This window comes from Lipotes vexillifer, unplaced genomic scaffold (assembly GCF_000442215.2).
Source record: "Lipotes vexillifer unplaced genomic scaffold, Lipotes_vexillifer_v1.1 scaffold161, whole genome shotgun sequence".
Taxonomy (NCBI): domain Eukaryota; kingdom Metazoa; phylum Chordata; class Mammalia; order Artiodactyla; family Lipotidae; genus Lipotes; species Lipotes vexillifer.
This window is the reverse complement of record NW_006779016.1, coordinates 840,333-857,000: the sequence shown is the minus strand read 5'-3', so window position 1 is coordinate 857,000 and position 16,668 is coordinate 840,333. Positions and strand designations below refer to the sequence as shown.

General features: G+C 37.3%; 1 protein-coding gene and 1 non-coding gene across 3 annotated transcripts in view; both read right to left on the bottom strand.

Annotated features, from left to right (window-relative positions):
- Positions 1-16,668, bottom strand: part of CFAP69 (cilia and flagella associated protein 69) — a 69,605-nt gene that overhangs the window by 9,820 nt on the left and 43,117 nt on the right. For both annotated transcript variants that reach the window (XM_007452052.1, XM_007452053.1), the window contains exons 14-16: positions 15,885-16,003; positions 13,986-14,104; positions 307-388 (exon numbers count right to left, since the gene is read on the bottom strand). In XM_007452052.1, coding sequence (XP_007452114.1) covers positions 307-388; positions 13,986-14,104; positions 15,885-16,003 — 320 coding nt within the window. The remainder of the gene's footprint in view (positions 1-306; positions 389-13,985; positions 14,105-15,884; positions 16,004-16,668) is intronic.
- TRNAE-UUC (transfer RNA glutamic acid (anticodon UUC)) lies at positions 11,095-11,167 on the bottom strand. The gene has a single exon. It is a non-coding gene; the product is annotated as a tRNA-Glu (tRNA).

Genomic DNA, 16,668 nt, shown 5'->3' with positions numbered 1-16,668 from the left:
TAAATAATCTAGCTGTTTCTTTAAAGTTTCATGGGGAAAAACAAAACAAGACAGAACAAATTCTCTGCTGTCATGTGTCTGGGAACACTGACCTAAGTAAACTGGTTTCTTCACTGGAGGAATTTTCAGACTCCACTATGCCAATGCATACTATGAAACTCAAGGAGGGATTTTTGTTTAAAACAAACATTTGAACACTACTTGAGGGCACATTTAATCACAGAGTAGTGTTCTGTGATACTCAGTTGGGAAAAAGTTAATAAAGACATTTATTTTTTGTTTCACAATTGTTATAATCATACTTACTGCCATTAAATCCAAAAGGAGAAAAATGCCTTCCTTTTCAAGAAAGTAATCCTCTGAGGGGTAACATCCAAAAATGCAGCACCTTAAGTAAAAAGAAAGTTATTCATTTAACAAGGCTTTATTGTTCAATTCAATTTGTGAGTTTATTTCTATTAAAAAATCTTTTCAAAGAATATTTTTTCTTCATTTCCTTAAATCAAGTAGTTAATTTCTTTGCTTAAAAAATTGAACTTTGGGGCTTCCCTGGTGGCATAGTGGTTGAGAGTCCGCCTGCCGATGCAGGGCACACGGGTTTGTGCCCCGGTCCGGGAAGATCCCACATGCTGCGGAGCGGCTGGGCCCGTGAGCCATGGCTGCTGAGCCTGCGCGTCTGGAGCCTGTGCTCTGCAATAGGAGGGACCACAGCAGTGAGAGGCCCACGTACCGAAAAAAAAAAAAAAAAAAATTGAACTTTGAAGAGACTTTGCCAGTGTAGTTTAATTTCAACTGTTTAAACACTAATATCGTTTAATTATTTTTCATAACTGCCTATTTCTTTTCTGTAGATGCAATATTCTCCTCTGCTTTCCTGATATTAATTATTCTTAAAGGTCTCCTCTGTTGCTCTATTAACTTTTTCTTTAAGCTTTATTCACTTACTGTCTATCTTTTACAGTGCTGGCATACCTGAAACATTTGTTGTTTTTAATTACATCCTTTCTTTGCATATGATATTATTTGCTGAAATGCCTGCTGCTTAGGCCTGTGCAGCTCATATGGAGTGAGGGACTGAAGTTGCTGTCAGGGCTACTTTCACTGTTTTCCTGGGTAGGGGATGGATATGGGCTGAACAGGCTGGTGCTGGTGGTGGTGTTGGTAAACAGAGCCTAATCTCCCTCTAGCCCTCCCAGGCCTTGCAAGCCTGCTGGGGTCAAACTGTATACCCTTCCTATTTAACGTGGTATCTATCTATCTATCATTCAATAATAATGTGATAATTATTTAACATGGATCCCTCTTCAAAAAAAAAAGAGACCTGGGCTTCACTAGTGGCACAGTGGTTGAGGGTCCGCCTGCCGATGCAGGGGACATGGGTTTGTGCCCCGGTCCGGGAAGATCCCACATGCCACAGAGCGGCTGGGCCCGTGAGCCGTGGCCGCTGAGCCTGCGCATCCGGAGCCTGTGATCCACAACGGGAGAGGCCACAACAGTGAGAGGCCCGCGTACCACAAAAGGGTCGGTGCATAAAAGCCATCAGCTTGGCCCCTCTCACTCACGTGCTTCCAGGTTTTACCATCTCTGGGTATGAATCACACTTTTTTTGTTCCCACTTTTGAAGTAGTACTCTCTGATGCCTATCATGGGCTGCCTTTTGCCTCTTCAATTCATAACAATTACAATAAGAGAAAAAAATTGAACATCCTTCTCTGCTCAGAAATTAAATAATATACTTCAAAAATTCCCAAAGATAGAAAAGAAAATCACACTGAAAATTAGAAAATAGTTTGAACATAATGATAATACAAATAGAACATATAGAAACTCGGCTGGAGCTAAAACCATTATTACAGGAGAATTTACAGCCTTAGATGGATATATTAGAACAGAGGAAAGGTTGAAAATCAATGATCCTGGCATCTATCTCAAGAAATAGAAAAGGTTGAGATTGGTTCAAGATGGCGGAGTAGAAGGACGTGCTCTCACTCCCTCTTGTGAGAACACTGGAATAACAACTAACTGCTGAACAGTCATCAACAGGAAGACAGTGGAACTCACCAAAAATGATACCCCACATCCAAAGACAAAGGAGAAGCCACAATGAGATGGTAGGAGGGGCACAATCACAATAAAATCAAATCCCATAACTGCTGGGTGGATGACCCACAAAGTGGAGAACACTTATTCCACAGAAGTCCACCCACTGGAGTGAAGGTTTTGAGCCCCAAGTCAGGCTTCCGAAACTGGGGGTTGGGCAATGGGAGGAGGAATGCCTAGAGAATCAGACTTTGAAGGCTAGCAGGATTTGATTGCAGGACTTTGACAGGACTGGGGGAAACAGAGACTCCATTCTTGGAGGACACACACAAAGTAGTTTGCACATCGGGACCCAGGGGAAGGAGCAGTGACCCCACAGAGACTGAACCAGACCCACTGCTACTGCTGGGGGGTCTCCTGCAGAGATGGGGGCGGGTCTGTCTCACCGTGAGGGCAAGGACACTGGGAGCAGAAGTTCTGGGAAGTACTCCTTGGCGTGAGCCCTCCCAGAGTCCGCCATTAGCCCCACCAAAAAACCTGGGTAGGCGCCAGTGTTGGGTTGCCTCAGGCCAAACAACCAACAGGGAGGGGACCCAGCCTCACCCATCAGCAGACAAGCGGATTAAAGTTTTACTGAGCTCTACCCACCACCAGGCCCTCCCATCAGGAAACTTACACAAGCCTCTTAGAGAGCCTCATCCACCAGAGGGCAGACAGCAGAAGCAAGAGGAACTACAATCCAGTAGCCTGTGGAACAAAAACCACATTCACAGATAGACAGACAATATGAAAAGGCAGAGGGCTATGTACCAGATGAAAGGAACAAGATAAAACCCCAGAAAAACAACTAAATGAAGTGGAGATAGGCAACATTCCAGAAAAAGAATTCAGAATAATGATAGTGAAGATGATCCAGGACCTTGGAAAAAGAATGCAGGCAAATATTGAGAAGATGCAAGAAATGTTTAACAAAGAACTAGAAGAATTAAGAAGAGATGAACAATACAATAAATGAAATGAAGACTACACTAGAAGGAATCAATAGTAGAATAACTGAGGCAGAAGAACGGATAAGTGACCTGGAAGACAGAATGGTGGATTCACTGCTGTGGAACAGAATAAAGAAAAAAGAATGAAAAGAAACGAAGACAGCCTAAGAGACCTCTGGGGCAACATTAAACACAACTAAATTCGCATTATAGGGGTCCAAGAAGGAGAAGAGAGAGGGAAAGGATCTGAGAAAATATGTGAAGAGATTATAGTCGAAAACTTCCCTAACATGGGAAAGGAAATAGCCACCCAAGTCCAGGAAGTGCAGAGAGTCCCATACAGGATAAACCCAAAGAGAAACACGCTGAGACACATAGTAATCAAATTGGCAAAAATTAAAGACAAAGTAAAAATACTGAAAGGAGCAAGGGAAAAATGGCAAATAACATACAAGGGAACTCCCATAAGGTTAACAGCTGATTTCTCAGCAGAAACTCTACAAGCCAGAAGGGAGTGGCATGACATACTTAAAGTGATGAAAGGGAAGAACCTACAACCAAGATTACTCTACCTGGCAAGGATCTCATTCAGATTCCATGGAGAAATCAAAAGCTTTACAGACAAGCAAAAGCCAAGAGAATTCAGCACCACCAAACCAGCTCTACACAAATGCTAAAGGAACTTCTCTAAGTGTGAAACACAAAAGAAGAAAAGGAACTGCAAAAACACACCCAAAACGATTAAGAAAATGGTAATAGGAACATACATATTGATAATAACCTTAAACGTGAATGGATTAAATGCTCCAACCAAAATACACAGGCTTGCTGAATGGATACAAAAACAAGACCCATATATATGCTGTCTAAAAGAGACCCACTTCAGACCTAGGGAGATGTACAGACTGAAAGTGAGGGAATGGAAAAAGATATTCCATGCAAACAGAAATCAAAAGAAAGCTGGAGTAGCAATACTCATATCAGATAAAATACACTTTAAAATAAAGAATGTTACAAGAGACAAGGAAGGACACTACATAATGGTGAAGGGATCAATGCAAAAAGAAGATATAACAATTATAAATATATATGTACCCAACATAGGAGCATCTCAATACATAAGGCAACTGCTAACAGCTATAAAAGAGGAAATCGACAGTAACACAATAATAGTGGGGTATTTTAACACCTCACTTACACCAATGGACAGATCATCCAAAATGAAAATAAATAAGGAAACAGAAGCTTTACATGACACAGTAGACCAGATAGATTTAATTGATATTTATAGGACATTCCATCCGAAAATAGCAGATTACACTTTCTTCTCAAGTGTGCAAGGAACATTCACCAGGATAGATCACATCCAGGGTCACAAATCAAGCCTCAGTAAATTTAAGGAAATTGAAATCATATCAAGCATCTTTTCTGACCACAACACTATGCGATTAGAAATCAATTACAGGGATAAAATCGTAAAAAGCACAAATACATGGAGGCTAAACAACACGTTACTAAATAACCAAGAGATCACTGAAAAAATCAAAGAGGACATCAAAAAATACCTAGAGACAAATGACAATGAAAACACGATGATCCAAAACCTATGGGATGCAGCAAAAGCAGTTCAAAGAGGGAAGTTTTTAGCTATACAAGCCTACCTCAAGAAACAAGAAAAAATGAAATAGAAACAAAGAAAACAATAGCAAAGATCAATAAAATTAAAAGCTGGTTCTTTGAGAAGATAAACAAAATTGATAAACCGTTAGCTAGACTCATCAAGAAAAACAGGTAGAGGACTCAAATCAATAAAATTAGAAATGTAAAAGGAGAAGTTACAACAGACACCGCAGAAATACAAAGCATCCTAAGAGACTACTACAAGCAACTCTATGCCAATAAAATGGACAACCTGGAAGAAATGGACAAATTCTTAGAAAGGTATAACCTTCCAAGACTGAACCAGGAAGAAGTAGAGAATATGAACAGACTAATCACAAGTAATGAAGTTGAAACTCTGATTAAAAATCTTCCGACAAACAAAAGTCCAGGACAAGATGGCTTCACAGGTGAAGTCTAACAAACATTTGGAGAAGAGCTAACACCCATCCTTCTCAAACTCTTCCAAAAAATTGCAGACACAGGAACACTCCCAAACTCATTCTATGAGGCCACCATCACCCTGATACCAAAACCAGACAAAGATACTACAAAAAAAGAAAATTACAGACCAATATCACTGATGAATATAGATGCAAAAATCCTCAACAAAATACTAGCAAACAGAATCCAACAACACATTAAAAGGATCATACACCATGATCAAGTGGGATTTATCCCAGGGATGCAAGAATTCTTCAATATATGCAAATCAATCAATATGATCCACCATATTAACAAACTGAAGAATAGAAACCATATGATCATCTCAATAGATGCAGAAAAAGCCTTTGACAAAATTCAACACCCATTTATGATAAAAACTCTCCAGAAAGTGGGCATAGAGGGAACCTACCTCAACACAATAAAGGCCATATTTGACAAACCCACAGCCAACATCATTCTCAATGGTGAAAAACTGAAAGCATTTCCTCTAAGATCAGGAATGAGACAAGGATGTCCACTCTCACCACTATTATTCAACATAGTTTTGGAAGTCCTAGCCACGGCAGTCAGAGAAGAAAAAGAAAGAAAAGGAATCCAAATTGGAAAAGAAGAAGTAAAACTGTCACCGTTTGCAGATGACATGACACTATACATAGAGAATCCTAAAGATGCCACCAGAAAACTACTAGAGCTAATCAATGTATTTGGTAAAGTTGCAGGATCCAAAATTAATGCACAGAAATCTCTTGTATTCCTATATACTAATGATGAAAAATCTGAAAGAGAAATTAAGGAAACACTCCCATTTACCATTGCAACAAAAAGAATAAAATACCTAGGAATAAACCTACCTAGGGAGACAAAGGACCTGTATGCAGAAAACTATAAGACACTGATGAAAGAAATTAAAGAGGATACAAACAGATGGAGAGATATACCATGTTCTTGGATTGGAATAATCAATATTGTGAAAATGACTATACTCCCCAAAGCAATCTACAGATTCAATGCAATCCCTATCAAATTACCAATGGCATTTTTTACAGAACTAGAACAAAAAATTTAAAATTTGTATGGAGACACAAAAGACCCCAAATAGCCAAAGCAGTCTTGAGGGAAAACAACAGAGCTGGAGGAATCAGACTCCCTGACTTCAGACTGTACTACAAAGCTACAGTAATCAAGACAATATGGTACTGGCACAAAAACAGACACATAGATCAATGGAACAAGATAGAAAGCCCAGAGATAAACCCACGCACCTATGGTCAACTAATCTATGACAAAGGAGGCAGGGATATACAAGGCAGAAAAGACAGTCTCTTCAATAAGTGGTGCTGGATAAACTGGACAGCTACATGTAAAAGAATGATATTAGAACACTCCCTAACACCATACACAAAAATAAACTCAAAATGGATTAGAGATCTAAATGTAAGACTGGACACTATAAAACTCTTAGGGGAAAACATAGGAAGAGCACTCTTTGACATAAATCACAGCAAGATATTTTTTGATCCACCTCCTAGAGTAATGGAAATAAAAACAAAAATAAACAAATGGGACCTAATGAAACTTCAAAGCTTTTGCACAGCAAAGGAAACCATAAACAAGACGAACCATAAACAAGACAATTTCTCCCTGAGAATGGGAGAAAATATTTCCAAATGAATCAACGGACAAAGGATTAATCTCCAAAGTATATAAACAGCTCATGCAGCTCAATATTAAAGAAACAAACAACCCAATCCAAAAATGGGCAGAAGACCTAAATAGACATTTCTCCAAAGAAGACATACAGATGGCCAAGAGGCACATGAAAAGCTGCTCAACATCACTAATTATTAGAGAAATGCAAATCAAAACTACAATGAGGTATCACCTCACATCAGTTAGAATGGGCATCATCAGAAAATCTACAAACAACAAATGCTGGAGAGGGTGTGGAGAAAAGGGAACCCTCTTGCACTGTTGGTGGGAATGTAAATTGATACAGCCACTATGGAGAACAGTATGGAGGTTCCTTAAAAACCTAAAAATAGAATTACCATATGATCAGCAATCCCACTACTGGGCATATACCCAGAGAAAACCATAATTCAAAAAGACACATGCACCCCAATATTCTTGCAGCCATTATTTACAATAGCCAGGTCATGGAAGGAACCTAAATGCCCATTGACAGACGAATGGATAAAGAAGATGTGGTACATATAGACAATGGAATATTACTCAGTCATAAAAAGGAATGAAGTTGAGTCATTTGTAGAGACGTGGATGGATCTAGAGACTGTCATACAGAGTGAAGTAAGTCAGAAAGAGAAAAACAAATATTTATTAACACATATATTTTGAACCTAGAAAAATGGTACAGATGAACCCTTTGCAGGACAGAAATTGAGACACAGATGTAGAGAACAAATGTATGGATACTAAGGGGGGACAGCGGCGGGGGCGTGGCGGTGGTGATGTAATGAATTGGGAGATTGGGACTGACATGTATACACTGATGTGTATAAAATGGATGACTAAAAAGAACTGCTGTATAAAAAAATAAAATTAAATTACCGTAAAACGAAAGAAATAGAAAAGGTGAAATTGAATGAAAGAAAAAAACCCCACAGAAATTAATTAAATATAAAACAAAATAGAAATAATAATGCACACAAATTGATTCTTTAAAAAGACTAATAGGGCTTCCCTGGTGGCACAGTGGCTGAGAGTCCGCCTGCCGATGCAGGGGACACGGGTTCGTGCCCTGGTCTGAGTAGATCCCACATGCCGCGGAGCGGCTAGGCCTGTGAGCCATGGCCGCTGAGCCTGCGCGTCTGGAGCCTGTGCTCCACAACGGGAGAGGCCACAGCAGTGAGAGGTCCGTCTATCGCAAAAAAAAAAAAAAAAAAAAAAAAAGACTAATAATATTGATCAACTCCTGGTTAAACTCATCAAGAAAAAAGCCAGAGGGAGAAGGCAGAAATGATTAATACCAAGAAAGGAAAAGAAAGCATCACTTTGTATCCTACAGACATTAAAAATCCTAAGAGGATATTACAAACAGCCTTATGGGAGTAAATATGAAAACTTAGACAAAATAAATGAGTGCCTAGGAGAAGACATCAGAACCTATGCTAGAAAACCTTAATAGACACACACATATTAAAGAAATGAAATCTATACTTAGAATCTTTCTACAAAGAGAACTCCAGGCACAAATGACTTAATTGGTGAATTCCACAAATTATTTAAGAAAGATATGAAAACAATCTTACACAAACTCTTTCTAGAAAAAATATTTCCTGTTTTCTGAGGTCAAAATAAACTAAATATCAAAACCATCCATGGAACATTAATAAAAAGGAAAATTAAACTCACATTACATGGTACCAAAAAAAAAATCTAAAAATATTAGCTAATTGAATCCAACAACATAGAGAAAGAAATAATACACCATAACCAGGTCAGACTTATTCAAGGAATACAATGTGATGGACCACATTAACAGAATAAAGGAGAAATACTATATGATATCTCAATAGAAGTAAAAGTGTTTGATAAAATTTAAAGTCCTTTCATGATGCAAATGAATAGACAAGCATTCCTCTCAGTTAAGTTCCTAAGGAAAAAGATCCAATGCCCAGTGTCACTAATTAAACATTGGACTTATTACTTATCTCTTAGTCAAAGGGATTTGAGTTGTGCTGTAATAAAATACACAAATAAAACTATTTATATTTATCTTAGTATAACTGTGAGGTATTAAATAAAAAAGGGATAAAACATCAAGTCATTTTCTGCAGTAACCACTGAATCCCAATGTATTGATAGATAGTAAGGATGGTACTCATTAATGTTCATCTCTAAATTTTTTACTATGCTTAATACAGCACTTTGGTCAATAAGACTTTGCTGTTGAAACCTAAGATCAGGTTATCATTTTATCACTATATCCCTCTCTTCTCTTCAGTAAAAAAGAAACTAGATAGTTGATTAGCCCCATTGTTTATATGTATCTGGAAGAGAGCTGAGTATTCCAGCTCTCTATATAAACAGAGAATTTGCAGGGGATAAATCTAGTTACTTCATCTTATGGAAAGTAATATTCATCAGTTTCCCCCCACCCCATGTTTACTGAAGTATAACTGGAATTTTTTAATCTGCATATAATTATTATATATAATTTGGTGAGTTTGCACATATGTATATACTTGTGTTACTATCACCACAATCCAGGTAATAAAAATATTCATCACCTCTAAAAGTTTCCTTGTATCCCTTTGTGGTTTTTTTTTTTTTTTTTTTTAGTAGTAAGACCACTGAACATACTAGATCCATGCACTTAACAAGTGTTTAAGTACACAATACCTTACCTTAACTATAGCCGCTATATTATAGAGCAGATCTATGGGCAATGTTGTACTGCAGATCTCTGGAACTTAGTAATCTTGTATGACTATAACATTATACCCAGTGAACGATAACACCTCATGCCTCCCTCACTCCATCATTCCACTGTCTACATACTGTTAGCTACTTCTACACTTTTGACTATTTTAGATGCTTTTTTTTTTTTTTTTTTTTTTTTGCGGCACGCGGGCCTCTCACTGCTGTGGCCCCTCCCGTTGCGGAGCACAGGCTCCGGACGCGCAGGCTCAGCGGCCATGGCTCACGGGCCCAGCCGCTCCGTGGCACGTGGGATCTTCCCGGACCAGGACACGAACCTGTGTGCCCGGCATCGGCAGGTGGACTCTCAACCACTGCACCACCAGGGAAGCCCTTAGATGCCTTTTATAAGAGAAATTATGTATAAGAGATATCCTTCTGTGAATGACTTATTTCACTTAGCATAATGTCTTCTAGGTCCATCCATGTTCTTGCAAATGGTAGGATTTCCTTCTCTTTTAAAGCTGAGTAATATTCCATTGTATGTATATACCACATTTTCTTTATTCATTCATCTGTTGATGGACATTTGGGTGGTTTCTGTATCTTTGCTATTGTGAATAATGCTGCAGTGAACATAAGAGTGCAGCTATCTCTTCAAGATCCTGATTTCAATTCTTCTGGATATATACCCAGAAATGAGATTACTGGATCATGTGGTAGTTCTATCTTTCATTTTCTGAGGAACCTCCATACTGTTTTCCACAGTGGCTGTACCACTATGGCTTTCACCCCTTGGTTATGTTTAATTATTTTATTCTTAGAAGTTGCAAATGTGATTGTTTTCTAATTTCCTTTTTTTGGAGTAGTTCATTATTGGTGTATAGAAATGCAACTGATTTTTAAATGTTAATTTTGTATCCTACAAATTTACTGAATTCATTTATTAGTTCTAACAGTTTTTTGGTGGAGTCTTTAGTGTTTTTTACGTATAAGATCATGTCATCTGCAGAGATAATTTTACCTTTTACTTTCTGATTTGGATGCCTTTTATTTATTTATTTTTTCTTGCCTAACTGCTCTGGGTAGGATTTATTGTACTATATTGAGTAGAAGTGGTGAGAGTGGGCATCCTTGCCTTATACAGATCTTAGAGAAAAAGCTTTCAGCTTTTCACCATTCAGTGTGATATTAGCTGTGGCCTTTTCACATACAGCCTTTATTGTGTTGAGGTAAATTCCTTCTCCACCTAATTTATTGAGAGTTTTTATCATGAAAGGGTGTTGAATTCTGTCAAATGCTTTTTCTGTATACATTGAGATAATTATGTGATTTTTGTCCTTTTGTGATATACCACATTAATGTGGTATATCACATTGACTAATATGCATATATTGAACTATTCTTGCTTTCCAGGGATAAATTCCACTTGGTCATGGTGTATAGTCCTTTTAATGTGCCGTTGAATTCAGTTTACTAATATTTTCTAGAGGATTTTTGCTTCCATGTTCATCAGGGATATTGGTCTGTAGTTCTCTCTCTTTTTTTTGGCCACACTGCATGGCTTGAAGGATCTTAGTTCCCTGACCAGGGATTGAACCCAGGACCATGGCAGTGAAAGTGCCAAGTCCTAACCCCTGGACTACCAAGGAACTCCCAATTCTTTTTTACAATGTCTTTGTCTGGCTTTGGTATTATGGTGATGCTGGCCTCATAAAATAAGTTCGGAAGTGTTCCCTATTCTCCTACCTTTCAGAATAATTCTTTAAATTTTTGGTAAAAGTCACATGTGAAGCTCTCTGGATGTGGGCTTTTTTGGCTGGGAAGTTCTTGATTACTGATTCAATCTCCTTATTGTTATTGGTCTGTTCAGGCTTTTTATTTCCTCTTGATTCAGTCTCAGTACATTGTGTATTTCTAGGAATTTATCCATTTCTTCTATGTTGTCCAATTTGTTGGCAGATGGTTTATAACGGTCCCTTATGATCTTTTTTATTTCTGGGTTATCTGTTGTGACATCTTCTCTTTCATTTATAATTTTATTTCAGTCTTCTCTCTTTTTCTCTTAGTCTAGCTAAAGTTTTGTCAATTTTCAAAAAAGTTTTGTTATCTCTTCAGAGAAGCAACTCTTGGTTTTGTTGAATTTTTCTATTCTCTATTTCATTTATTTCTGCTGTAATTGTTATCATTTCCTTTGTTCTGATAACTTTGAGCTTGGTTTGTTCTGTTTTATAGTTCCTTGAGGTGTAAAGTTAGGATGTTTGACTCTTATAGTTTTTCACTATAAACTTCCCTCTTAGTGCTGCTTTTGCTGCATCACGTAAGTTTAGGTATGTTGTGTTTTCATTTTAGTTTTTCTTGAGAAATTTTCTAATTTCCCTTTTATTTTTGTCTTTGACCCAATGGTTGTTCAAGAGTGTGTTGTTTGATTTCCATGCATTTGTGAGTTTTTCTGGTTTCTTTTTTTTTTTTTTTTTCTTGCGTTATGCGGGCCTCTCACTGTCGTGGCCTCTCCCATTTGCGGAGCACAGGCTCCGGACGCGCAGGCTCAGTGGCCATGGCTCACGGGCCCAGCCGCTCCGCGGCATGTGGGATCTTCCCGAAACGGGGCACGAACCCGCGTCTCCTGCTTCGGCAGGCGGACTCTCAAGCACTGCGCCACCAGGGAAGCCCTCTGGTTTCTTTTTGTTATTGATTTCTAGTTGTATTCAGTTGTGGTCAGAAAGGAATGATTTCAGTCTTCTTAAATTTCTCAAGACTTGTTTTATGACCTTACATGTGATTTACCCTAGAGAATGCTCCATTTGTGTTTGTAAAAAAAAAAGAAAAAAAACCCTCTGTGTCTCCTCTCAAAACTACTCTAAATACTTCACTTAGGGCCACCAAATGTGTAGGTTTTTCCTACACAAACCAGTTCTTCAATTCTCAGTGGACATTAACTGGGTGTCCTACAACTCAGTTCAATTCAGAAACTATCTACCTAGGTTAGCATCAGATCTCACAGGTTAAGGGTTCAGTCCCACAAGACTGTGCTGCTTTCCTTCCCCAACCTTAAATTCTGGTCCAGGTTGTCACCTGTGCTTCTGATAAACCAGCTATAGAGTAGCTCACAGATCTCAGGAAAATAGTTTACTTACTAGATTACTAGTTTATTATAAAATGATCCAACTTGGGAACAGCCCGATGGAAGAGATGATCAGGGCAAGGTATATGGGGAAGGGGCGTGGAGCTTCCATGCCCTCTCTCAGCACCTCCAAGTGTTCACCAACCTGGAAGCTCTCTCAATCTCATAGATTAGGATTTTTATGGAGGCTTCATTATGTAGGTGTAATTGATGAAATCAGTGGCTATTGATGGTTAAACTCAATTTTCAGCCTCTTCTCCCCTCCCTGGAGGTTGAGGGTGGAGCTGAAAGTTACAACCCTTTAATTAACCATATAGTTAGTTCCCCTGGCAACCAGGCTCCCATCCTGTGGTTATCTAGGGGCTTTCCAAAAATCACCTCATTAACATAAACTCAGATGTAGTTGAAAGGGGCTTGTTATGAATAACAAAAGATACTACTTTCATCTTTATTACTCTGAAACTATTATAGGAACTGAGGATAAAAGACCAAATATTGTAACAAAAGATGTTCCCATTGCTCTTATTAATTAAGAAATTATAAGAATTTTAGGAGCTCTGTACTAGAAATGGACCAAATACATATTCTTAAATTATAAATCACAATATCACAGTGATTTAAAAAAATGTGTTTTCTGCTGTTATTGGTAGAATGTTCTACATACATCTGTTAGGCCCATTTGGTCTACAGTCATGGGTTTTTTGTTTGTTTGTTTGTTTTTAAACTAATGTGTTGTAGTGTGGCTCTCATGAATTCCACCCAAATAGAAGAAATGTGTTAAGTGTTAATGATATAGGAAACTCGACTAATTTTCCCCAAGACAAAATTTCATAAATTAATGTTAAGAAAAGTAGTATATGTGTGTGTGTGTGTGTGTGTGTGTGTGTGTGTGTGTGTGTGTGTGTGTGTATTTATTTATTTATTTATTTATTTATATTTGCCCTTTGGAATGCTAAAATGTTTGGGAAACAATATTGATTAGGAAATACCTAATCAACTGGTTTTCAACTTTTTAAGATAAGATGAGTGAGGAATTCAGCAGTCTTCAAGAATAAGAACAGTGTATGAGTAATAGTAGATGCTTGTGTTTTCCTAGGCCAGGGCAAAATGGAACACATTCAAATCACAAAAAACAAGGATTTAAGTTTAGATACAAGAATGGTTTTATATTTGAGTGATGGACAAGACTACTTTCCAAAGGATAGTGTCATTTCTGGACTACTGAAATGAAAAAGGCTTATCTTTCTGCTGTAGTTTTGAGGGAAGAAAATTGGCATACATAGCTACCAAAAGAGGTAATTTTCTTTTACTGTGATTCTATCTAACACGGGTATAGTAATACTCACCAAATGCTGTCCAATGTGCTAAAAAGAAGTACATTACAGCCTAATCCGCTCTGTAACTTCTTGGGGTCTGTTTTCATTACATGAAGAATTATATCCACTCCTTCAGTTCCAAAAATTTCCTAAGAGATTTATTTAAAAGTATTTCTTGAAATAAATAAATAATCCTTTCCTTTCCCATTTCATCCTGTCCCCTAAAAGATTTTCTACCAGAAAAATACAGTAACATTTTTAGGAAAATAGTACTGTAATACAATTTTTCTTTTTTAAATTTGTGTTCACTTGTTCTTAGGAAGTCAAGACAAATTATCGTAAAGCTAGTCATTTTAGAGAGGATATCAATCAACATGCCCCTTAATATTAATGCCCCTTTATATTTTTTCCCTTTCTCTTTCTTTAAAAAAAAAAAAACCATAAGACTTAGCCCATGGTTTTCTTCCACATTGTAATGAATGTAATCTAACATCATGTCAGATGAGTACTAGATAGCAACAACTAATTTAAGGGGTTAAAATTCTATCATGGAAGATTTTCCAATGTTCCCAAGAGAGAAATAAATTTATAAATAGCAGTTAAAACCTTTAATAATTTATGTGATGTTTTCACCAATTAATATTTGTCTGTTACCAAGTACCTTTCCTATTGTCTTTTCGTTCAGTTCTGGTTCCCAGTAAGCAAGACTATGAGCATTTTCCAGAAGAACACAGGCGCAGGGTGATAGAATATAAGAAGTTCCACCAAAGCTTGGAGCTAAGTATGTGTTTTGCCTCTCCCTCAAATCACTCTATTGAAACCTTCATAATTTTTAATTTTTATCTTTCCAAATCTATGTCTTGCTATTTAAGTTATCAATCTCTGAGACTCAGAGTTTGCTATGGCATTAAAAAGATCAAAGGGAATTAAGCTCTTTTTCTAACTTTTAATTTTAGGTATGAACCCAATTCAAACCCAAAACATCATTTATAATGGTACAGCCACTCTGGAAAACTATTTGCTAGTTTCTTCAAAACATCCACCTACCTTATGATCCATTAGTTGCACTCCTAGGTATTTATCCAAGAGAAATGAAAGCATTATGTCCACAAAAAGACTAGTACAAGAATGTTAATTAAAGCTTTAAACATAGTAGTCCCAAATGGAATCAACCTAAGTGTTTATCAATAAGGGAATAGAGAAACAAATTTTGTTGTATTCATTCAATACTATTCAGCAATAAAAAGGAATGAATTATTGATACATGCAACAACATGGATATATTTTAGAAATATGGTGCTGGCTGATAGAAACCAGAACTAATAGAGTAAATAATTATGTGATTCCATTCATATAAAGTTAAAAAATAGACAAAACTAATATATGGGAATAGAAATCAGAAAAATGGTTGCCTGTAGGCAAGTGGGGGCATGGCTGCTAAGCGGCATGAAATAATTTTACAGGGAGATAAAAATATTCTATATTTGGGGCTTCCCTGGTGGCACAGTGGTTGAGAGTCTGCCTGCCGATGCAGGGAACATGGGTTCGTGCCCCGGTCCAGGAAGATCCCACATGCCGCAGAGCGGCTAGGCCCATGAGCCATGGCCCCTGAGCTTGTGTGTCTGGAGCCTGTGCTCCACAACAGGAGAGGCCACAACAGTCAGAGGCCCACATACCGAAAAAAAAAAAAAAAATTTATATTTTAATTGTGATATTGGTTAAATGGATGTATACATTTGTCAAAACCTATCAAACTATATACTTAAGATCTATATACTTTACTGTATGTAATTATACTCTTAAAAAAGAATATTAAATCTTCGTAAGATTAAAAAAACACCAACATTTATGGACATTTACTAAGAAAAAGTTTATAGTGTTACATGATTGAGAGATCTGAACAAAACTTTGATTCACAGGCATACATACCTTCCTAGGAATATGATGTTCACAAAGACCAGATAAAATAAGCAAAATATCAGATTGAATTTCCAAAAGAATGGCCTCTTCCTTATCATTATACTTGCTTATTGTATTTTTAAAGATTCCTGATTTGAAAAAAGTTAAAGAATGTAAAGTTATTGAACATTGTATTTTTATTTTGATCAATTACTGTTCTGAAATTCTTTCTTATAAAATTTCAACTAGAAAAACTACTTTTAAAAGGGCTATTTTCAATGTATGGTTTCCTGGAAGCTGCAGACAGATGATAAATGGACTCTTTGGGCTCTCAATACAATCAGTAGCCCCACATATATAGAATTTCTAGTACATAATTAATGGCGTGTCATTAAAAGAAGCCCTTAACAACCTGATACTTCACCAAGCAAACAAAACTGTTTGAAAATATGCAGTTTCATGAGGCAAAGATGCGTGCCTTTGCAAATATATGACCAAAATGCCTGATCATAGCTTGCCTCATCTCTTCTTGTCCTTGTGGGTAACAGGGTCAATCTTAAGCAAAGGTGGAAGACATCCCTAAGTACGTTTTCTATTCCTGTTACTACTTTCTGCATCGTCTCCTTATGTCCACTCGAAGGCATCTTCAACAACTTAGGGAGCAATATTCCCATGTTCTTTAAAAGCTCTCCTTCCAATCAAAATTTTAAAAGAATTGAAAATAGCCACTTACACTGATGGAATGTCATTCACAATAAAATTTTGCCTCAAAAAAGGACTTTTCCTTTAAGCTTTGTATAAGGAACAAGTCATT